The sequence below is a fragment of the Diadema antillarum genome, unplaced genomic scaffold, assembly GCF_040938485.1.
Source record: "Diadema antillarum isolate AM-2024a unplaced genomic scaffold, OU_Dant_1.0 seq00000886_RagTag, whole genome shotgun sequence".
In the NCBI taxonomy this organism is placed as follows: Eukaryota; Metazoa; Echinodermata; class Echinoidea; order Diadematoida; family Diadematidae; genus Diadema; species Diadema antillarum.
This window is the reverse complement of record NW_027271750.1, coordinates 373,747-399,019: the sequence shown is the minus strand read 5'-3', so window position 1 is coordinate 399,019 and position 25,273 is coordinate 373,747. Positions and strand designations below refer to the sequence as shown.

The following is a 25,273-nucleotide window of genomic DNA, read 5'->3' as shown; positions in this document are numbered from 1 at the left end:
TTCAGGTTCCTATTAGTCTTTGTTTCTGTTTTGTTGTGTGAACAGTAAAGCTTGTGGTGGTGATGCTGAAACTCCATACTGTGAATGTATTTATTTATGAGCTTTTCTATTTCAGTTAATCAAAGCATGAGAGTTTAGAACCCCTCCAAAGATACAACTCAGTGCATCATAAGTATTTTTGTTTTTCATTTAGGGGAATGCATAGTTTCACTCAGATTACTTTTGTATTTCGCTATTATTGCCAAAGCTCATTCCATGTAGGAATGTGTCCTGTGTAGGTGAATGTGAGTGTGGATGTTCAATTTTATTAGGGAAGAGTTTTTTTTAATATTCTTTTAAAGATTCTTTTGTTGAGTAGATGCTGGGACAGAGAAAAGTTATGTAGAATATCAATGGGTGCATTCGAGCGCTCTCCTAAAGCGAACGGTACCGTAACGTACCTGCGCCAGAGGAGCGCTCAAACGCTCCTAAAGTGTACCGTACTGTACCGAGCTAAAAGTGGACCACTTCCCGATGTGCTCCAAAAGCGTACCAAAAGTTTGCTGTAAAGCATGCGCGTATCATGCGCATACAACTTTGTACATCACAATGCAAAGACATCATTCTCTTTGTTAGGGACAGCTGTAAGTAGTTCAAACATGCCAGGTGAGTGACCCTTTTGCTATAAAATGCGTGACCTTTTCTAAAAATAACTCATGAGGTACGCTTTCTCAACAGACCTCTCGAACGCTTCAAATCTGGCACAGTTCGATACGGTACGCTTTGGTTCAGTTGGCTTTGGTTCGCTCTAGAGTGCTCGAACGCACCCAGTGTTTGACTTTCTCCTTTAGATCTGTACCACTACCTATGCAAGCAAGTTGAAATGTAATGTTATAGATTTTGTTCGTACCACTAGTCCAGCAGAAAGTATCATCATACAAATTCTTGATTCATTCTGACATTTCAGTTTCCTTGTTGCAGGACACACAAGTGTGATGTGGGTTCGTTTTTCCTCCTTCTTTTCTTGCTATCATAATCTTGATATTTTCCTTGTGCAGAGTTTTCCTATCGAGAGAGCACAGGGGGCAAAATCTATGGGAAAGTTAAAGGTATAGTTTGCACATTTTAAAGGCCCTGTCCTTCATTTTTGCCACACTATCTCATGAGCTGTGCTTTTTTCCAAATCAACATCGATTATGGTGAGAGATCTTGCATCATGTATCTTACAAGATATCAACATTGCTTGTCTTGTAATTTGTTTCAGGTCGCTTTTTTAAGGGTTATATTCTTTCTGAACAGTCTGTGCAACTTTAATTGTTCCCAAAATTCTTCATGCGAAAATGTCAAACTGCATCAGTTGTCTTACGGATTTGTATAAACAGTGAGTGAGGTTAAGGAGAGCCCATAATGGCAGACATTTTCATATGGTGAATCATGCATGAAGGAGGTTTAATCAAAGCATATATTGCTAAAGAAGAATGCTGCTGGATGTATCGTACAAAGGAATTTATCAAATGACTTTTCTCCACAAACTTTAGGAGAATCTTTTTTGGGTCTCACATTTCCAAAGTAACATTTGTTGGATGTGCTCTATATTCTTGTGAAAGTAATGACCTTTGTCAGAAGAAGAGCATAAACAGCGCCATCTGTAGCATTTTCGCAGCTCATATGAATTTTTATACTATACAGTCTATCATAATTCATTGTTAAACAAAGATTCCTCAGTCATCTCTTAGAACATATGCCATTTGATGTTTAGCTACTTGATATTAAACACACTGCACTGTCTGCTGGCATAGATGGCGCCCTTTTAAAAAACACAGTCAGGGAAAGGCATCTGTACCTCACCGCACCACTGAGTGCAAACATACTCTCAACCCTTTATGTGCCCTGGAGGATGTTTCACAAAGAATCTTAGTCAAACTTTAAATTAAAGATTGACTAAAAATGATGGTATGCCTCTGGTTTCCGTGTTAAATTTTATTAGCCTAATCACCACCAACTTCTAATTATCATAAATGTTCACAGAATAATTCCTTTGTTATCTATTCTATCTTGTATTATCAATGGCTACATGAAAAAAGTCTCCAATTTTTTTTAGTTTCCTTAGAAAGTTGAGCAACACTGAAGACACACACAGCATACCATAATTTTTAGTAAATCTTAGATTTTAAGATCGACTTGGCTCCTTTGTGAAACAGGTCCCCAGGTGCTTTAGTGTTAACTTGACAAGCTTTTCCATCAGCATTCAATAATTGATCCAAACCTGACCTAGTTGTAAAGTCAGCTAAGTCCACACATCGGGTGTAGCAATGTGCCTCATCTCAGCAGAAAGAGGTCATGGTGGCACAATAGGGATTAAGAGGATCAGATTATCTCTATTCATTAATTTTGGCAATTACTATAAAACATGTTATATTCGTGGCATGAAATTTTTGCGAATTGGAGCCGACGGCCTTTTTCGCGGGATGAAAGTTTTGTGAATTGCCACTGGCATTCAGTGCATATAGTGTAGACAAGAACTTTCGTGTGCATCTTAACTTCGGGAATCTTGGCGCTCGCGAAATTTGCGAAATAAAAATGCATGCGAACATTCCTTGTTTGACAGTAGTTTCTCAACACCTGTGCCAACTGGTGAAGGAGGCACTCCAGTTATGAAAGCATGTCCCCTTTCATTGCATGCATTTTTGTTGTCTGTACTCAGAGCATGGGCACAAATATCCAGTATCAGGTATTATAGAATGGGTAGCGAGAATCCTGCGATCTGATTGGTCGAGAGCTATGTGTTCATTTTACTGGCCGCACGCTGAGTCACAGTGGTAAACATGTTATCGCGCACTTAGCAAGAGTACGCGTACTTGTAACAAAGGTTCGCGCACTAAAGCAAGCGTTCGCGCACTCGGCTTGGCCATGCATCCAGTAAAAACTTATGCATGGCTGGCCATGCATCCAGTAAAAACCGTAAGTACGGTAGCGTTTTTTTTAAAGACGGCACAGATTGGGGCATGGCGCGTGTTAAACCTATGGGAAAAACGTTGGGTTAGGGTTTTTGGTTATGGTTAGGGTTAGGGTTAGGGTTAGGGTTGGGGTTAGGGTTAGGGTTAGGGTTAGGGTTAGGGTTGGGTTAGGGTTTGATGGTTAGGGTTAGGATTAGGATTAGGGTTAGGTTTAGGGATCTTAGGGTCCCCGATAGATTTTTAGTTTCCCCAATCTGTGCCGTCTAAAAAAAACACGCGTACGGGTATGCATGCCCTTTACGGAAAGCCAAAAGGAAATGCATCCAGTAAATTTGTCATCGGGTAACACGATAGAAAACTGGGTTTTTGACAAGAAAATTACCCATTCTATAAATCAAATGACGCACATGTCTTTTCGTGCGTCAGTCGGAATATAGTGTGCATGCGGTAACTATGGAATTTAGCCTAAACCCACTCGGCTTCGCCTCGTGGGTTAGGCATTCCATAGTTACCTTATGCACACAATATACAAATGACGCACAGGTCTGAGTGCGTCAGTCGGAATTGTGTGCATAAGGTAACTATGGAATGCTTAACCCACGAGGCGAAGCCGAGTGGGTTTAGGCTAAATTCCATAGTTACCGCATGCACACTATATTCCGACTGACGCACGAAAAGACATGTGCGTCATTTCATTTATAGAATGGGTAATTTTCTTGTCAAAACCCAGTTTTCTATCGTGTTACCCGATGACAAAATTACTGGATGCATTTCCTTTTGGCTTTCCGTAAAGGGCATGCATACCCGTACTTACGGTTTTTACTGGATGCATGGCCAGCCATGCATAAGTTTTTACTGGATGCATGGCCAAGCCGAGTGCGCGAACGCTTGCTTTAGTGCGCGAACCTTTGTTACAAGTACGCGTACTCTTGCTAAGTGCGCGATAACATGTTTACCACTGTGACTCAGCGTGTGGCCAGTAAAAATGAACACATAGCTCTCGACCAATCAGATCGCAGGATTCTCGCTACCCATTCTATAATTCCGACTGACGCACTTAGACCTGTGCGTCATTTGTATACTGATGAACTGTCATCCATCTTAGATTTTAGGGGTATAGTTATAGTGGTATAATCTCCTTAAATCATGACAATCAAGTGAGCACATGGTCTCTTACTGACATTGTGAATTCTCTACTTTGATATATAAAAACGAAAATAAGAGAGATACATAATGGTGCTCATGGTACTGGTACAACTCTTCAAAAGTTTCCGCACATTAACAAACATCTCTTTCTATTGTAAGCTTAGATTTTGAGGAATTGACCATACTACATGTACATGTGGTTAGATTATTGTTGTATGTGATGGAAGTGTTTATAGTATCTATGCAAATGATGTTATTCTGCTGGTCAGACTACTTCTTTTTAATGATTTTATGTTTTTGGGTTTGATGTGAAATAACCCTTCTTCATTGAGATCAACTTCTCCTCCCCTCACCTCCACTCCACATTTTCACCTGTTGAGGATGGGCTGATTTTGCTTCAACATGCAACAAGCCTGAGTACCAGTAAACTTGGGACTTGTCCTCAACCAGTTAAGATAGTGAAATTGAAGCTGTAATTCTGCAGCTGCACACTCCAAAAGTCAGTGTGTATACACTTTGGCTAATTACAGTCCTGCTCCGCTTTTCAACCACTCAGAGGCTGCTTCAAATGTATATCCCATGTTGTTCTTTTTTGTTTTGGCTGAAGACTGTGAGGCTGAACAGGATTTTACTGAATCTAACAGACTTTGAGAGATTGCAAGAAGCTGAAGAAAATAATTTTCTGCACATTTGTGTCTAGTATGATTATGTCTTCGTGTAGCTTCATTAAGGATCACAGTGTTTCTCCTATATTAAAGGAGGGGGAGGGTTCGAGATGGGAAAGACAAGAGCAGTAGGTGAGGGTTGGAAGTGTGCCAAAAAAAAGTGACTGATAAGGGAAAAAAGGGTAAAAATAGGATTAAAAACAGGTTTAAAACCTCATGCTGTTGCATTTACAGGGAAGATAAAGATTTCAACTTTCTTCTATATAATGATCAACTTTTGCTGACAAAGGTAAATCATTTCAATGAAAATTTATTCAGGAACTTACATTGGTCTGTCTTCATTGCAGAAAAAACAGAATATCATGTCATCATCGTGTTGTAGATTGATCATTTCCAGTATCTGTTAAACAAATGAAGAGGGATTATGTACCATGTCTGCTGAACAAACAAGTACAAATGTTTGCCCTATTGGCCTGTGGTTTAAAGGAATGGTACATTTTTGGTTGAGATGGGGCCTTGGATCTCCAATGTTTTTGACAATTATTTTTTTTAGATAATGAGAAACCTGTTATGAAATATGAAAGAAAAAATAATTCTAAAAGGAACTCAAAGTACATTTGATAGATATTAATTCTGAAAGAGCCGAGATATTCCATTCAAAGCGATAAAAGGTGGGACCCGCCTTTTATTCAGATTGCTTTGTTTTACTTTATTTTGGGATATCTAAGCTATTTCAAAACGGAATTTTATCAAATAAAGTTTCAATTCCTCTTAGAATTGTATGCTCTTTAACATTTCATGAAATGGTTTCTAAGTATCTCGCAAAAAGTTGAAAGCTGAATCCTCACCTCATCCAACACTGACCCATCCCTTTAATGTTAAATGATGTCTACTTGTCTAAACTGTTTTATCAGCTTGTGCACATTATGATAGGAATCTTCTGTGCCAAAGAGAATTCTGCTACATGTAACAAGGTTTTGTGCAGTTGAGCCAGCCATGTGCTGTTTGCAGTGGACAGGGTTACGAGAGATCAATTGTACCAAACTTTGTGCAGCTGCTAAAATTGGCCGTGTGTCCTTAACCCTGTGTGCTCCAGTCAGCATTATTTATACAGTGTATTGTAGCAATGCATGAATAAGTGCTAGTAGCGTCTTTCTCAGCAGATAGGAAGTTGTACTTTGAGCCCAGTTGAGGTATATCTGATCCACAGTGGCTGAACTTCTTCAAGCATTTGTAATTATTTATTCCAGACATTCATCAGCAGATATACAATTGTACGTAGATTGTGAGAATTCAACCATATATTTTTCACAAGACATTCTTTCTCAAATATTTGAGTAGAGTATGTAAATTACCCGTTATGTACAAGAATTCGAAGTATGTCTTTCTGAAGTGACAGGATGGGTCATTTCCACTGGAAATCTCACAGTGATCTATTTAATACATAGATTTGGGCTATATTAGCCAAGAACTACTTATGATATCGCAATGTTGGTTTATTGGACATTTCTCCTACCAAGCGTCGAGCGTATTTTTCTCCGTTTAGTTCATTTGTCTTTCTCTGCTGTTGCTGTGTGAAAAAAGTAATGTATCAGAAAAGAGTCTATCACTTTATTATACTTAATTAGAATGTCGTTCAGTTTTTTGCCCATTTCTAGTCTTTTATTTACCATTTGGCTCAGAGATCTTCTCTCGTATTTATCTGCAGAATCTGTAAATAATAATGCACCTACTACTCCTGCCAGTGTATGTGTAAACAAGACTGATATGGCTGTACATGGCTGATAAATTAAATGATACATATATATTGTGATGTTGTGGAATGCTTCTGTTTTTATTTGTGTGAAGTGCCTACTATTTGATAATGGTTAATGGTGCTGTATATTGAAAATTGAAAGGATATCTTAATGGTAAAATTTTGTAAACAAATAAAATGTAGGAAACATTACTATTCCAGCAATAACAGGGAGAGTGTAAAATTACAAATGTTCTCATTATTCTTGCTCCTGTCTTAAATATATTATCATGAATAGATTATTAGTACATATCAAATCAATTTACTGCCCTTATCTACTGATATAATATACATACAAGATAACACATAACATTGTAACAACATTATACCATCATCAAGTTTAATTACAGGGCAACATATATCCAATCATTTTAATCATCTATGATATATACTATGAATAAATATTCCTCTGCAATTTAGACCTTTTTTAAAACTACATCTGTAGTATACTTCTTTTAAATACACCAAACACTAGAATTAATCTTCAAATGATGTTAGTGATCAGTATTTGAAGCAAACATGAAGTCAAGAGTGACAAGTTTCCATGACGATGTATAATCCAGTGAAACTAAAAGAGTCAAGTAATGTTGTGTACTTGAAATACAGTCATTATAAATCCCTGTGCAAAAATCCATGTAGTTTATCAATTCATCAAAGTACAAAGAATGTATTCTGAAATATATGTATGGATCATCCTAACAGCACAAAACACATTTAACTTGCCATCTTCTATGGATTCAATTTTTTCTTTTAATCTATTGTATTACTACCTAGGAGACTTTCTGTTATCTTCTCCATTACGAAATATTTTCTGAATGGTTAAATCATGAGTGCAAAGTGTGCTTCAGTCTACCAGTAGAAATTACCAAGTACATCATGTACTTAGCAAGAATTTATTCAGTATGATGCACACTTTAGTAAGGTAGTACTATTAATTTTACATGCTAAATGCTCATTTGATGACTGTTGCATAGGCGTCTGCTTTCTTGCTAACATACAGCCCACAATGTTCCGTCTCTACTAGCCATTCATTTCAATGGCACACTGATCAAAACACGCCCTACAGTTTCTCATTTTAATCATCACATGTAAAGACAATTTTACAGTTGCTTGAAGTTGCAATGAGTCATCCTGTACTAGCATATTACATTTAAGAATGCACATGCAAAATTCTGACATTTTTAAAATTATATTCTTCCCATCAGTTCCAAATCATTAGCCCATGATCATGTGACAAGAGATGATGAAAGATTAAACTCACACTGTCTTAACATTGAGGTCACCACCAAGCAGTTCTTTGTATCAATCATTCTCATGATAGTCCTTTTCACACTGTTAATACACGAGTGCTGCATGGCACAAGCATGATGGTGAAAGCTCAGCTGAAAGAAAGTGATGGAAAAGCTACTACGGACTCCTAAGCTTTCCTAAGAGCAATTTGCACAAGCTAACAAACAATGCTGCCTTGCTCCTTTTACACCCAATACAAGAATTTTAAAAAGGCCAATTGCATTTATAATGTAAACAACAACAGCACCTCTTGGGCTCTTATGGATCTTGCACATGTTCACTGCATCACAAAAAGTAAATGCTACACTTTTTCAAAAATGACCATATTATAGTGAGTGCTCATAAGAAAATATATGGTATAAAAGAATGGATGTCCTACAAATTTCCAGTTTTAGATGACTGCATAAATTTACCATCACAGTAATCCTGTCTACATTTACATCAAACACTGGGTCCTGGTTCACTCCATAGCACCTCTGAAGGTGCATATAAACACAGACATCAATCTATTTCTTTCTTTTTTTCTGCCCCATTAACTTCGGAACAAGTTAAATACTACAGTTGCAAATATCTCATGAAAGCGTGTTGGCTTTCACAGAGATCCTCAATTTTTAATGAGTGGCAGCTGAGACAATAGAGAGCTTTGGATTGAGGACGCAAAAGGCTCTGCAATGCATGAAGAAACCAACCTGGAATGTACAGGTCCTTCTGTCCCTTGTGCCTTACAAGTGCTTTTGAAAATGTAATACACCGCAGCTCAGCCTAGTGGACTGTGCCAGATGCAAATGTGCGTATTACATCCTAAATAGCATCGTTCCTTCAGCTACGTTGGTGATTCTAGAATGATGTTATTTTGGCCTACTACCGTTGGGAAATTGAGAGGGCACAAGACTTCAAGCTTGTAACCTTGCCAACAGCAGAAATTTGCTCACAACACGCAAAAATTGAAGTCCACGTCCTCAATCAAAAGCTCCCTATCAATGTAAAAGTGATCAAGCAAGCAAAAAGATAAAAAGTAAAGTGTTCAGAGAGGAGAAAGAATATGGAAAGAGAGGAGGCAAAAAAAAACAATTGCACATACGACATTAAATCAATGTGGGTGGGGCTCACAAAAGTCAATCCCGCATTTGTCCTGGAGGATCACTGTACTGCCTGGTAATTTGTATACATTTTATCTCCTATGATGACCAGGGATGACATCTAGTAGTGCTTTGTATCCAGTGGAAAAGACACTATGAAAATATCAACTATCATTATTATTTGGAGCTAGACTGAAATAGTTTTGCCTTGAATGCAACAATCTCTATCCATGCCGCACCACATAACTGGATACGTACAGCTTTTAGAGCTTTTCTTCAAAATGTGAAGCAGATAGAAAAGCATGCTATCATCATGGCGTGCATTGCACCGATGACCAGATAGCATGACATTTAAACATACAAAATGATCAATGATAGAATGGAGAGTTTGGTATAAAGGCTAAGCTCCCATAATGTCCAATGTCAAATAATGTCAAAAGTGGAAATTTTCGCAGTGTTCAAATTTTCGCGCATTTCACGCAACCAGAAGCTAGTGCGAAAATAAAAGCACAAGAATATTTTTTGTGCTTTATGTTCCAGTACTTATGTCTTGATTCCATGAAATTAAAAACACATGAAACTCTTTTTATACGGCCAAGTGCGAAAAATTAGCCGCGGGAAAATATCCACCTTTACTGTAAGTCTCATGCTGAGGTCACATCGCTGTTTTCCAGGAATTTATGCTTCCTCTCGTGACAAGGGGGAAGTGGATGTTCCATGAGTAGCTCATCGTTTGCGGAGATTGTAATGATTCTCCTGGCTCATGCCATTCGCCAGTTCTTCGGTGGCGGATCCGTTCTCCTGCTTCTTTGTCGCCAGGCTCCCGTTCTTCTCCTTTAGCTTGAGCACTTCCTCCATGGGGCCATTGCCCTCGAAGGCCGAGGGGTTGCGGAAGGAGCCACCCAGCCGGTCCCACAGCGTGAAGAACTGGCCGTAGTTGTAGTTGTAGAAGAGGTGGTGGTCGGTGTGGTGGGCGGAGCCATTGATGAAGGGCTGGACGGCGTCGGGCACGCGGTAGTCGCCGTCGTGGATGCTGACCGTCCAGAAGTTGACAAAGACAAACATGAAGAGGTAGACCCCCTTGTGGAGGGGGAAGAAGAATGGGTACAGGTGGTAGGGGAAACTCTGCAGGAAGCCATCCACGGGGTGAAAGGCGTGGCTGGCGAAGGGCGTCGGCACTTTCCACAAGTGGTGCGCCTTGTGCAGGTGCTTGTAGATGGCAGGATGATGCAGCCAGCGGTGGATCCAGTAGATGCACATGTCAGTAAAGAAGAGAAAGCTCAAGATTTCCCACGGCAACCGCAGCCAGCCTTTAGGGGGGCAACAAATAAAATGACACTGTAATGTCAAAAGAGTACAATAATTGTAACTGATGGCTTCCAGCCTTTTTTTTTTTTTTTTTTCATTGGTCATTATCAACTATTGTACATATGAAGTCGGATGTAGACAAGAACAAGAATGTATTAACATGTGTACAACATCAAAAGCAATTACCGGCAGCTTGATTTTGAAACATTGAACTTAATATTTGTACCTTTTAGCAGGGCATTGCTGCAGTATTTCAATGATGGAAAATCAGACAAACACATGAGGACTTACATTGGAGATTAAATTCTTTGCATAAATTGCATCAAAGAGATAGCACATAACAAATAAATGTATACCTTCTGATATGGACTCCTTAAGAATATCTATTCCATATTTAATGTGTGCACTGCAGTGAGAACTGAGGAGATTGGTTGACTTCTGAGTCTACAATTATGCCATTGCCATTCCCCTACTGCCTCTAATACATAATTGCATCACAATCCAGGCAGTGGCATTTCAAGGTTCAGATTCCCTAACATAGTCTTTTAAAGTGTGGTGGTAAGGTTTGGTAGTAGAATACTGGTTATATTCTTAAGAGAAGACTGCAAACTTTCAAATTGATCAAGAAAATTTGAATGGTGTAGTCAAGCCCTTGCAAAAAAAAAAAAAAAAAAAAAAAGAGCCATGAACTGTTTCCTATCACAGAAGCAACTGAGTGTAAAGCATAATATTTTCGCAGCAACGACATTTTCACAAATTGCCAGTGGTATTCAATGCATGTAGTTTAGGCAAGAATTTTCGCATGCATCATAATTTTGCGATAATCTTGACTTAGACGAAATTCACGAAATAAAAATACATGCAATTATTTCTGGTTTTACAGTACATGGAATGTAGCGATGGGAAGCTGTAGCACTTGGCATGTCTGAGACTGCTATTAACACTTCTCATGTTCTAATTCTGACCTTGAATCAGAGCTTACAAAAGGTTTATGCTTTTTGAGGCATTTCAAGCTACAACTGGCAGAATATCTTTGGATAGCTCCACATATCTACCTCCCCTTTTTTTGAGCACTTGCTCTTACCAATTTTGCTCTCACTGAAGGAGTCGTAGAGCTGGCTGTAACCTTTGACCTCCAACATGAACATGATCACGGTGAGCACTCCCATGAAAGGAATGGACTTCAGGGTGTACAGGATTTCACGCTGAATCTGATTCTAAAGGGAAGAAACAATATAATCGAAATCAATAAATGTAGCAAAATGATTTGAAAGATTTCTCTTTACATAAAACTGGAAATGTTGAACTAATGTGGTAATCTATTTATGAACTGCTCTTATAGCTCTTTTGTTTATTTATTTATTTATTCATTTATTTATTCATTCAAGATTTCATGCATGTTCACGAAATAGGAGTGCATACAAAATGTATGCAAGTACATCTCATATAGCCAAGACAGAATATATACAATAACTATACATTGATAAGAAGCAGTTACAGAAATAGTATACAACTCTAAGAGAGCTACATTATTCAAGGTAACGAACACGCAAAGGAATTGCAACATAAGCTTAAAGCTTGAAAACCATTGCAACCCCCGTGCACACAATCTATATGCTTGCAAATAGTTTAAATGATGAGTTGGGGGGGGGGGGTATTTACAAAGAGAGGAACATGAGGGGGGAAAGAAGAAATGCATGTGTGGTGCCTATTTGTCCTGTCGGACATTGACAAGAGAGAACAAAAAAAAAATTTAAAGTGTCAAGTCATTATAAGCAAATTATACTGATTAAATTTCTCATAAATCCCATTCAAATGTCGATTTCAGGGGAAATATATGATCACAGCAAGATTAATAGTTGCAGCAGCACTCTTGTACTTATGAAAATACACCACTCTCTTCTATATTTTGAAATTTGTGAGAATATATCTTTCGACTTGCAAAAAATTTCCATGAATTTCATATCACATAGCACCATTTTCACAGTGTTACAATACTTTCTTGCATATTTATGTTCTTGCATCAAAATGCCCTCTACCAGGGTGCTACATAAGCACTTGCCCGATTGCACGGGGCAAGTGAAAATCAAATTTGGGCAAGTATCTTTGAAGAATGATAACAAATGCTTGCAAAAAGTGGGCAAGCAAAAAGTTTTGAAGCCACTCTTTTTTTACTTATTCCCCCCAACAAACCCACAAAGTCGACCATACAGAAGCCCAAAGATAATGGCTGTTTAGTGATGCAACATGCAGAATATCTCATTTCAGCAACTTTCCAGCACTTACGTAAAGAAGCTCCAGTGCAATGCAACGGCAACACTTGATCGGACCAAGTCTGTTACTCCATTGTGTTTAAACGTGGGAATCAATGTGCGTTGTTTATTCAGATGATTGTGTTTTATCAAGCCCTTGACTTACACCTGATTTTCTATGTCATTTCCTTATATTTTGGACTTTCTTTTTGGGCAAGTAAAATTGATATTCGGGCGAGTGTTTTGCAGCAGATTTTAAAATCTGCTTGCCCAACTGGGCAAGTGGTAAAATAAAGTTATGTAGCACCCTGCCTCTACTCGACCTTTGCACATTAGCGACTGTTATCTTATCTCTCCAGAAATTACTTGCAACATGTAAACACATGCTTGGAAACGTTCCTGTACAATCTGTTTTGCCAGTGCACAGTATAATCATCAATAGTCTGGTTTTGCTTTGCTATTTTGTCATGTGCATTTTTTCTCATTCTTTCAAACTACTCCTTATCTTGCCAAATACATGGTTTTAAATTAATGATATGTTACATATTTAGTACACACAACATCCATCCCTTTGACAGGCAGAGTAAAGGTCATTTCTATTTGTACCTTTAGCAATTCTCAAGATAACGATTGGCATCAAACAATCAATAGTTCTGTGCACCCGAGCTGACCAAGGCTCTGAAATCGTGCTGATCATTATCTCCACTCCTCCAGATTCTCTGACTCATTTTCAAATATAAACTGAGATGCAATTTGTGGCACGTAACATGCACCTATGCACATACACGATGTCATTCAATCAACGCACTGTCTTAAAGGACAAGTCCACCGTCTTCATATTGACCGATTCTGTGACGCGCTTTGTGTATTATTGGCATGGGCAGCGCCATTACTGCGGTGTCCCGGCCGACCCCCCCCCCCCCCCCCCCCCCACTCCCCCACCCCTCTTCCTACATTAGCACGAGCACGGAATGAAAAACTGATGCATGGTTGTTTTAGCCAATAGGTGTCTCGTACTGAGTGCGTGAATGCTTGCTTAGTGCGCGAACCTTTGTTACAAGTGCGCGATAAATATGTTGCCGGGGTGTGGGGGGGTAGGCTGGGACACCGCAATTTGAGCTAATGGCTGCGCCCAGTGCCACAAATTGCCTGCTGCCCTCAACGAACCCGAATCGGTCAATACATAAGGCTTGAGAGAATGCAGCAATATTAGTAGAACACATCAGTGAAAGTTTGAGGAAAATTGGCAATCTGTTCAAAAAGTTACGAATATCTTAAGTATCTGCGCAGTCACTGTTGGAAGAGAAGACTACTACAGTGTATGATGTCACATGCATACAACTATATAAGGAAAATGAAAAGAGAATTTCACAAAACTTTACTTTTTGAATAAAGTGCACATTTTTTTGACTTGTTACTGATGTATGTTAAGGGTAATATTATTCCCCCTGCCTTCTGTAAGAGAGAAGTAGAGTGTTCTTTTGTTATGTGAGAAAAATGGAAATATGTTGAATTTCTTTATTCTTTCTCTATATCGTTGCACTCATGTGACATCACAAGCTATAGCAGTCTTTTCATCCAGCCGTGACTGAGCAGAAACTTCAAAAATTCATAACTTTGTAACGGATTGTCTGATTTTGCTCAAACTCTCACTGATGTGTTCTACGAATACTGCTGCATTCACTCAACCCACATGTCCATGAAGGTGAACTTGTTCTTTAATAGGTTAGCATAATCTGATTCCAGGTCGACTTTGCAGATTATCTGGTTGGAATGATTCTGATCCCTATGTGGACTGACAGTAGTCCTGCATGGACTCAAGTACACTATATGACTCCAAAAGTAGAGTGCTAGATTACAATCAGTTTATGGGATGGACCTCTATATGGTTTTGTTACATGTCAGAAGCAATCGTATGATTAAAGAAGAGGGGAAAAAAGACAGCACATATGACAGCCTTTTTGGGAATGTCAATATTGATCACGTTGCACTACAATGTTACAAGTAGTCCCAATTCACAAAGATTATACTCGTAACAAAGGCAAAAAGAGGAAACTGACCAGAATTGAATATAATTCATTATTGGAAAATCAAGCAAAGAAAATGGGATTCCATTGGGATTCGAATCCCGATGGAATCCCATTTTCTTTGCTCAATTTTCCAATAAAAGATTACACTTGTGATGACATGTACAGTATACTTCACACAGCTGCCGCATAGTAAACATAAATACGAACCTTTAAGAATTTTGGATGCTGCATGAGGCGGTGGTCGTAGATGAACTGGTAGCTGAGACCGGCCAGGAGAAAGTAGAGAATGGCCCCACCCACATTGACCACGACAAAAAGAGTGATGGCCTGGCGTAACCAGAAGTTTTCTGGCCACGACTCTGGGCAGACATTGTACCTCGAGAGGAGATACTCATCTAGGTAATCGAGTACAATATCCATGTTGTTGCCTTACGCTTTTGTCAGTCTCTCATTACTCAGTCCCTGTGAAAATAAACAACAAAAACAAGAGTACAAGTTACGATTGTGTTGCAGTCAACATCAGGCTACAGCACACACTGCTCATCAATCATCTAACAGAAGGATAATTTTATGGCCCAACATACCAACTGGGTAATCAATTATAAAAACATTACATAGCAACCACAGTCAGTTGTGCTCTGAGATTGCATATTGCAATATTTCGGGTGTACCCTTTTGGGTAATGTTTCACATTTTCATCATTACCGAAATTAAATTGTCTTATCACAGCACTACTTCACACATTACTTATGCACGGATATATCCATTTTATGGCAAAAAAAAGGACAGTTTTTGCAGTCATATGTATGAAAACTACAGTGTACCTTTAATTGGCAATTCTTTCATCACAGAAATGTCACGAAGGGGATTAAATCTTAAAAGTTTCTGTAGGATTTTCATGCTTCTAATTAAATGCCCTGTCAAAAAATACTCTTAAGATCAAAATCAGCTTTACCGACCCACAGAGTCAATGTGTGCCTACTGGAAAATTTACCCTAGCAACATATATGGGTTTATGGTGCAATCACTAAAGAAAACATGGATGCAAGGAATTCAGCACATGTGTTGGTAAATGACATTTTGACATATTGCAATAATGTGGACACAGTTATCTCAATATCCTGTATTACCAGATGTGTGTCTGGCCGATACTGTAGTAAACTATCTAGTAAATAATAGATTCATTTCCTGAAGGATGATGCAATTATTCCCAATCATCACTACGCAAGCTCCAGTATACACTGTAAACACTCAGCATGCACTATACACTCCTATCTGCCATTATACTGGTACATGAATATTAATATCAGTAGACGGTAAAAAATTGAACATTTGTTCTCACCAAGTTCAGGTTTTATTTACACTAAAATGCTGCATTTTCTCAAACATCACTGATACTTTCTCCATCATTTACCCAAAAATTGTCTGAAATTATAAAAGGTGGAATGGAACATCGTGGTCAGATTTACGTCTGATATGATAAGCGCTGCCACTTGTTCCATTTTTTGGTGAAACCATGAAAGCTTTTTCCTTCATTTCTATTTAAACTAAATCTGTAGTGTTATGATTTCATTCTTATCTAGATGAGCTCTGAAAAGCATAAAGCATGAACAATGCTCACTGAAAATTCTGAAAGAACAATTCCTTCATCCCTAACGTTAACTGCACCAATTTATCATCGCTGGGGTGACAAGACCTCGCATCTACAAAATGTTGAATGATCAGGAGAACAAAAAAACATGGCGGCCAAAGCAATAGAGCGAATGGGATAGCCTTTCCTTTGACATGCTCTGGTGGCTTCATTTTTGGAGTAAGACAGTTGGGATTTGGACAGGACATCACTTAACCCATTATTTGACTATTAATCCAAAAATGTTATTTTCATCAAAATGGCAGATACAAGGTCTTATCACCCCAGCGACGTTATATACATCATAGAGTGCTCCAGGAGCAGTCTAAACTCTGTAGACTGTTACAGCAGGCTGGTACTGTATGACTATGAGCACCGAGACAATCAACTCCTGAAGCACTCTAAAACTACGCCCCTTATATTTCAAACAGCTGGTGAGTGCACTGTAGGAACCTATTTGTCTGATGTTACCATTTGTGTGTTGAGCTTAACTTTGCCGATCTAGGACTGTGAATTTATATGTAGTCAAGGTGAGGTACCATGGTACCGTAGTTATGGGTAAACTCGGCCTAGCGGGTAAAGTCGGCCCCCAGCGTGCGCAGTACAACTACCTGCAATGCGCGCGCTGGGGGCCGACTTTACCTGCTAGGCCGAGTCTACCCATAACTACGGTACCGGTACCTCGCCTAGCACGTCCAACTGACACTAGTGACAGTGATTAAAAGCATCCCCCAAAGTAGTGTCTAAGTAGAATGGAAATGTAAAATGTAACGTTAGAATGTGCATGTTTGGAGATCAACTGACAAGGAGGTGCGAAAGTACACTTCTTACGCTTAAATTTTATCATGACAGTAGACATGGTGGATTGGTATATGCTACGTTAATTTACACATGTCATGTACATGTATAGTGAGGTGCCCGCACCTCGTCAGGGGCCCGAATACCATCACCCCACTTAAAATTGTTTTGAGCGCACTAAACAAAAATGTATGCCCGGGACTGTGTTCTGTATGCTTGAAACTTGGCAGGGCTACCACAATCAAGCAAATTGTGGTGAAAACCGAACAGTTTTTCGCGAAAATCTGAAATTTTCATAGGGCTATAGGAATACGTGTTATAAGTCACCCGCACGCATCTTTTACGTGTATGTCTATGGGAACATCACTGTCACCCGCACACGTCTTTTACGTGCTAAGTCTATGGGAGAGCGGGGTGACGAGTTGCGGGCCCCTTCCTTAGCGCGCAACTTTTTCGCATCGTTCGCTTTCGACGACGATAGCTGCAAATTTTCAATATCGATCAGTGAACTTGTGATTCCATTGGAATTTTCAGCATTTTTCCTGTATGTGAGTTGGATTTCAAAGAATTTCAGGGGCGAAATGTGATTCAAATATGGGCAAACATTAACTATGACGAGGTGCGGGTCACCCAAGGCCAAGTATACAGTACATCACATAGATCTACATGTATAAACATGTTAGCAAGTTCAGTTCGGGAAACCCACTCACAAGGGGGGCCCCTCCTTATAAGTAACCCGTCCCCCTTATAAGTAACCCCGTCCCCCTTATAAGTAACCCCCGGGGCACCCCTTATAAGGAGTCTCCACGCTTTTTTGCAATGCAACGCGAAAATGAAAGGACTGCGGCAATTCGCTTGATTATGTCCATAAAGCTTCACAAGTTTCCTAGTTACTCACGAAATTTGAGCAAAATCGGTTTGAGGCATCATATCTAAAATCATGGATTTAAATGCGATGTCAAACGACCCATGCGAATGCTGAAATGCGAGCGATACTGGCGTGAGTGTCGCCAGGCGCGGCGGCGCGGCAATGCTTGAGTGCAGACGTGGCGACTGAGCAGTCGCCACGTCTGCACTCAAGCATTGCCGCGCCGCCGCGCCTGGCGACACTCACGCCAGTATCGCTCGCATTTCAGCATTCGCATGGGTCGTTTGACATCGCATTTAAATCCATGATTTTAGATATGATGCCTCAAACCGATTTTGCTCAAATTTCGTGAGTAACTAGGAAACTTGTGAAGCTTTATGGACATAATCAAGCGAATTGCCGCAGTCCTTTCATTTTCGCGTTGCATTGCAAAAAAGCGTGGAGACTCCTTATAAGGGGTGCCCCGGGGGTTACTTATAAGGGGGACGGGTTACTTATAAGAAGGAGCCCCCCTTGTGAGTGGGTTTCCCGAACTGAGTTACAATGTACTCTCTCTATTTGTAACTTTGCATGTCATGAGCATGTCTAGCTACTTAGAGTCTAGAGCATTAAAGACTCTTTAATAGTAATACTACGGCACTCAAGTCTCCATAACAAAAAAAAACAAAAACAAGCAAACAAACAAACAAAACCACACACACACATAAAAAATCAGTCAGGATTCGGCAAAGGTTACATGAGAAACTCCTGCAATTTGCTAGCAATTCTAAACTCACTGATATTGATATGAAAGATTCACGATACTAGCTAAGTCAGAGCTGAGCTGTTTCGAAAGACTGAGGTCACCCTGAACAATGCTGAATATCAATCACTCAGTGCAGTGAGACCCATTCCCCACCGTATGAACTATGATGTAGAATCTACACTACTGTGCTGTAGCTCCATACTCCAGCCAGCGCCAGCCACCCTCGCCCGCTTACCTCACTACCCCGGTAATATCCCACCACGGTCATGCGATGGATCGTACGATGAACGAGGTGACCTAGAATGAGTGCCCTGTCGAGTGCGGATTATTGTGGTAGGTGCCAGTATTTTCGGTGGAAACCGGCTGATTGGTTCAACTAAATGACCAAGGCAAATTACCACAGTTAAAAACATGAAAAATGAGCAGACTTCAATAGTCAGTGTCTTTACCTGTCTTGGCTTTGCCTTTGTTTCCCTCTCGTCCCAGTTATCTGTCTGTCGAGTCAGTCTTTCCGACCGTGATCAGCAGATGACCTGCACGTAGCGCACCCAGTAACCAGTATACATAATATGCCCATTGAAGCGTGCGAAACGTTAACCGGCTTTTGTACAAGTTAGCATGTTGTGAGAATTCGGTGTGAACGCAACGCGACGTCATGATAGTACAGTGGAAACTCGATATAACGAGATGGTCGGGACCGAGTCATTTTCCTCGTTATAGCCGATATCTCGTTATATCAGTAGGCATAAAAGAAAGCATAACATAAAGACATTAATTTGCACATATGGGACTACCCATCATCTTTCAATCAATACTGATAACTTGATAATGTGTGTGAGGGAATTACTCACCTTTATGGGTAAGAAGATGTTTTTCGCCAATGAAATCCAATATCAAGAATGCGTTTCTTATTAATTGTAGATGTTTGAATTTGTAAATTTATATAGCTTGCGATTGTGTCAAGATCGTCTGTGGATTGGTATGTGGTTAGTGTGTGTTGTGTGTGGAATATGGTCTGCACAGTGCTGTGTGTGTATGTGACACATTCTGTATGTACATTATGACTGCGTGTGTGTGAAGATGGGGAATTCCCTAAGTAGAAAGCCAATCACAGCATCAGATTGCCTCACACCTGCTAAACGTCATGATGATGTCATGTATACATATGGGCGTCCCACCACATTTTCTGCATGTATCAGTGTGCGCGCACACATACACGTACATCATGCGGTGCTAGCTGGAGTGCACTGAAGAAAATATGTGTGTACAAGGCAGTTTTTGGCGCATCGAGCTTTACAATCTCGGAAGGTGATAGCACATGCGAAGTAAAGCTTTACCCGAAGACATTTTGCTTTACCTCGCTATAAAAGGTTTGATTGGCTATGTTTTTCTTTGTTTGGAAGTCACAGAGTTTATCTCGTTATAGCAGTTATTTCGTTATAGCCGATCTCGCTATAAGAGTAGCATTTTACATAGACTTGTGTGGAAGGAAATTTGGGACCGGGAAAATTTCCTCGTAATAACCGATATCTCGTTATAGCAGTGTTCGTTATACCGAGTTTCCCCTGTATCAGGGTCTATGAATTAGTGTCCTTCTAGTTTTCGTTCGAGACCCAGAGTGAGACTATATCTTTTCTTCTCCTTTAACAATTGCTGCAGTGATGAACGGTTTGGGGAAGCATATAAGGCGATTAAATGAGGAGAAAAAGACAAAGAAGCAGAATACAATCTTAGTCTAGAAGGATGATCATAACGAAACAGAAGAACAAGAAAAAAATGAAGAATCGATGTGAATGAGCGCAACTAGATTTTATAAGTACTCCAGAGTAGGCCTACAGAAAGTGGTACCTTTTAAGCCTTTTATTCTGACAAGGGTGAAAAGGTAGAAATACCAATATCAGCTGGTACAAAGATCATCTTGATGGGTAGCCTGGAAAACTTTTTTTTTCTTAACCATTCCGTCTTTGTGGGCTGGTAAAAAATACTCTTTTAGTGTCAACAATATATAATTTCTTCTTCCAGGCATATATATATATATATATGTATATATATATATATATATATATATATATATATATATATATATATATATATGTATATATATATATATATGTATATATGTATGTATATATATATATATATATATATATATATATATGTTGATAAGGTAGTCCACGTGTTGGCAAGATAAAAAGATAAGTAACAAAGCTGCAACAAAGTTCATGCTGTATTCACCAACGCTTTATTTCTTCTTGTGAAGAAATAAACCGTTGGTGAATACAGCATGAACTTTGTTGCAGCTTTGTTACTTATATATATATATATTATATATATGTATATTTTGTTTTTCTGTAAACTATGATATATTTTCTCTCATGCAAACTTGAATATGTAATGCTGTGACATATATATATATATATATTACAAGGATTAATGTTATCATGGCCTATCAATGATGGTCAATGAGGGTGCAGATAAAAGTGCTGATACAGATTGTGATGACACTGCACACTGTACCTATTACTTCTACTGTGACTATGTACTACAAATGCTACTAATATACCACCATCATCAGAATAAATAACAAGGACAATTCTGATTAATATGCTAAAATGACATTAAATGGTAATAAGAGCTTCAAGTGAAAAAAAAAATATTTCTTTCAATCCTGAATAATCAATAAAAGTACACTGAGGAAAGTTGTAGATGACAAAGTTTGATGGCATAGATCAAACTTTATATCCCCTTATAACTTCACCTGAAAAATCTTGTCGTTGTTGTAAGTAGCACTATAGAACTCATGGCTTACTTCAAAGTAAGCGAAGTAAGCCAGAACTCATCAATGAATTCAATTTTTGAAGGCAGAAACCAGAGGGTGAGGGAGGGGTGTGAGAACCGTGCCTCATCCTCCTACCTACTTTTCAGTGAATTTATAAAATAAAACAGAGCAGGATACCACCTGGAATTCTTGTAAGGTGCGAAATCTTATTATTTTGAATCAAGCTGACTTCCAAGTATTAAAGTTCAACCCTGCCTCTATTTGTGCACATGATTTATCCTGTCTGTTCATGTAAGGGTGGGATTTCACGGAGCACGCGAACGATTTGCGAAGGACGCGAATGGCAAAATCCAGCATTCGCATTTTGGTCTGCAAAAGATCGCCAAATCAACGTGAGGGTTCGGAAGCGTCGTCAATTGTTCGCGAATGTCGTTTTTACTTCGGCGAGAATTTCAAAAAAGTTTGAAATTTTCTGCGAACCTTTTCCGCACACTTGGTCGTGATTTGTTCGTGAATTGTTCTTGAAAGTGTCTTTAAAGCCTCGTCATATGCGCAAGACCTTCGCAAGACACGCGCGATGTTCGCAAAATGTTCGTGAAACCCCAAACAGACTCCGAAACTTTTGAGAATGTCTCGCGTATGTTACGCGAAATCTGCGAAGTTTTTCCGATCATTTTACGACGTAATCGCAAACTGTTCGCGTACCTTTTGAGACATTCTCGCGAACGTTTAGCGCACGTTTGGGGGATGTATGACCTTAATTGACCTATATGTACATTTTCTACAAATAAAAATCGTAGCATACACCTAAACATCAAACAATTATAGTAACAAAAGAAATTAAAGACTAGCAAAGAGAAAGAAGTGTTTGATATACAAAATAAATCACAGAATACAGTTAAAATTAATCTAAAGTATGTAAAATGTCATTTGAAGTAAAGAGATTATGTGTTGGAGGAACTGCAAAAAAAAAATCATATGCTTTACTAGTGGACGAGATACGTCCTATAGGAAAAAAAATGTAGGCAAGCACACAATAGAAAAATGAGAGAAAAAGAAAGGAGAAATAGAGGAAAGAAAAAAAAATCAACTCAAGACAGCTTCCACCTCTCCTTGGGTACATTTTCTCCCATGATTATTGAAAATTTTTCGTTGTTCGCATTTCCGTCGCGTGTTTTTCGTGTACGTAACATGCTGTACTTTAGCAATGATACACACGACATTCGCACATACGTCGTGGAAACTTCGCACAAATTGCGCAAGAATAGTTTTCGGCTTCATTGTCGGAACACATTCGGAGAAAAACTTTTACGAACTTTTACGCAAATCGTTCGCGTGCTCCGTGAAATCCCACCCTAAGCAGGCTTCCTGTTGCCACAGTCACAAGAAATGATTGTGCAGGCATATATTATACGCACTATATGAACTCTGACCATACATAACTTCATGCTGAGTTACACACTGGACCAGCAGGACGCTGTTGTCTGCTTTGACTCTGTGGAGAGATTTGAGGCTGTCTTGTTGTTGGGACTGGGGCATGTTCATGCTGTTACTTGTTCTGGGATGCATTTCGATACCACTGGTAAAAAACTTTCTATTTTTTTTTTTTTTTTGATAACCCCTATTAGTTACTCTGCATTCAACTGTAGTAGACTGCAATACGACAGAAATTTCAAAGCTGTCCAAATCTTGCTCAGTAAAGATGCCACATGAAATAGGTGTGGTTTAATCTGCATCATAAATTTGCATAGTATGCACATTTACACCAAGCAACAATGAACTTGCCTCTCAACTCACCATCTTGTAAAGAAAGTTTTAGGGTAACTAAAAAACAGTTTGCAACCAGTTTCTCTGTATAGTAGGCATAATGTGGAACCCTACCAGTATTGGTTGGTATCACATTACTCCTCTGGTCTTCACATATTGTACAGGTTTTAGGCACCATTGCTTCATATAATTGTCTTCAAATAACTGTTTGAATTGATGGCAAACATTAACTTCAAATTGCAATTCATACTTGGACTGGATTGCAATGGATTGAATTTTTTTATTGGAATGTGATATGCTCGTCCTTTAACCTTTGGCAATTTTGCACTGTTTATGACAAGTTACATACTGTGTAAGTGGAAATTTTTGTGGTGTGAAAATGTTCATGCATTTAACACATGAAACTAGCACAAAAAAATAATAGCATATGAACAATTTAGTGTGTGATTTGTTACGATATTCTATTTCTGATCCTGCAGAATTAAAAACATGTAAAATTCACTTCACCTGGTAGAGGACAATAAATTTACTCCCATGAAAATTTCCACTTTGTACGGTGGACTCCCATTATAACGAAGTCCTTGGGACGGCAGCTTTCTTTCATTACATTGTAATTTCGTTATAACTGTGTTCGTTACAACGGGAGTGCACTGTACACTCATTTAGATGAAAAAAACTGTGCAAAAAATGTCAACCGAACATCACACTGTTTTCCTTGTCTCTACTTTATAGTGCAATGGGTTGTTGTAAATACACTGTATATGTAATAGGACATGCCACAAGGTGTTCCATATTTTTTTCTTCTATTTTCTCTTTATTGTTCATGACATGGAGGCAAATGAGAAAGTTAAAGAGAACATGGATACGGCAACGAGAAATAACCTCTTTTTATCAAAAAAAGGTAATTATGTACAAATGCAAGCACATTTTCATACTGTGATGTTGTAACACTTCCACACACTACAATGCTGGGTGTAATATATATGTATTACTTCAAAAGACATTCTCGGTACATGCATGCTCAATATCTTACATATATAGCTTACTCTCAACAAGAATATTAACAACTCTCCTTATAACAAATATATACGATTACCCAAAAGTTCAAAATATTTCAAGCTCTGATGAAATAACTTTTGATATAATAAAATGATTTAATTGGTCCAAAAGTATGCTGAGATTAAAATCCATTGTACCAGGAGTTAAATTTCTGTCATATAAATAGTCTTTTAACCAAACTTGACATGTAGAATAATAACACTATACGCTTTTTCTTTGTTCTTTTGAACATTGACATCTTACCAATTTCAATCCCTTACATCTCCCAGGTTTGATCATACTTGGTGAATAAATTAGTATTGAATATTGTACCACTTTTCATACACATGTGCCATATTTGATGGAATCATACATGTTATCTTCTCAAGATATTAAGTAACAAAGAAAAACTTCTAATTTGATCTTGACCTCTGACCTGTGTAGGAGTTTAATGAAGTTTAAAGCTGGGAAGTAGATTGTTCATTGTAACTAAAAATATTACCAAAATGTAATGTCCCTCTGGTGGTTTCACCTTGTGTTGATCACAAAGACTATCAGATATGGCCAAATGTATGGATGGCCCAACAGGCGGAAAATATGGAAGCTGAGATGCCCTCAAGGCTGAGGTAAAATAGACATATTAAGATTGCCTTGCCACATGCTCTGGATAGTCAAGAGACAGCAATTGTTGTTCATATGAGATCTCTTGGTTTTTTTTTTCCCAATACGAAAACTAATATCAGTGTATACATTGTCTCCGATTTTGTTTGACATCTTCCTCCTACTACGTGTACAGAATTTGTGCAACACACACATTCTAACAGGCAATCAGAGCAGACTCAACCAAAGAATTTTTACTATACATGATACTGTCATAGTGGAGCATTCCACAAGAGTTGTAGCACACTTCTCTTATCCCAGGAAGTAACCAGAATGGGGAAGCTATGCTCATAAGTATTGACTTACAGATTGCCTCTTTTTCTATCCTTGTATCACAGCCAAGGATTGCATCATGATAAATACCACACCCCTGAAAATGCAGATTGCCTATACTTGTAGTACAAAAAGACAACAACAAATAAAACATTAAAGGTCCTTCAATCACCAATATCTAAACATATTACAAACACAAACAACTAAAACACAA

The 25,273-nt window shown here is 38.7% G+C and overlaps 1 protein-coding gene across 1 annotated transcript; it reads right to left on the bottom strand.

Moving 5' to 3' along the window:
- Positions 1 to 8,082: 8,082 nt before the first annotated feature.
- LOC139740831 (lathosterol oxidase-like) lies at positions 8,083 to 19,086 on the bottom strand. The gene is made up of 4 exons (XM_071651403.1): positions 18,992 to 19,086; positions 14,709 to 14,963; positions 11,304 to 11,436; positions 8,083 to 10,221 (listed from the first exon to the last, which is right to left on the bottom strand). Exons 2-4 carry the CDS (start codon positions 14,919 to 14,921, stop codon positions 9,638 to 9,640), a joined length of 930 nt encoding a protein of 309 aa, XP_071507504.1. The 5' UTR covers positions 14,922 to 14,963; positions 18,992 to 19,086; the 3' UTR covers positions 8,083 to 9,637.
- Positions 19,087 to 25,273: the final 6,187 nt, after the last annotated feature.

What these genes read in the sequence shown, in the direction of transcription:
- LOC139740831 (XM_071651403.1), bottom strand. Translation starts at nt 14,921, where the DNA reads ATGGATATTGTACTCGATTACCTAGATGAGTATCTCCTCTCGAGGTAC. An exon ending in AGCATCCAAAATTCTTAAAG is followed by an intron (nt 11,437 to 14,708) that starts GTTCGTATTTAT and finishes TCTTCCCTTTAG; the next exon opens with AATCAGATTCAGCGTGAAAT. An exon ending in CTTCAGTGAGAGCAAAATTG is followed by an intron (nt 10,222 to 11,303) that starts GTAAGAGCAAGT and finishes GCCCCCCTAAAG; the next exon opens with GCTGGCTGCGGTTGCCGTGG.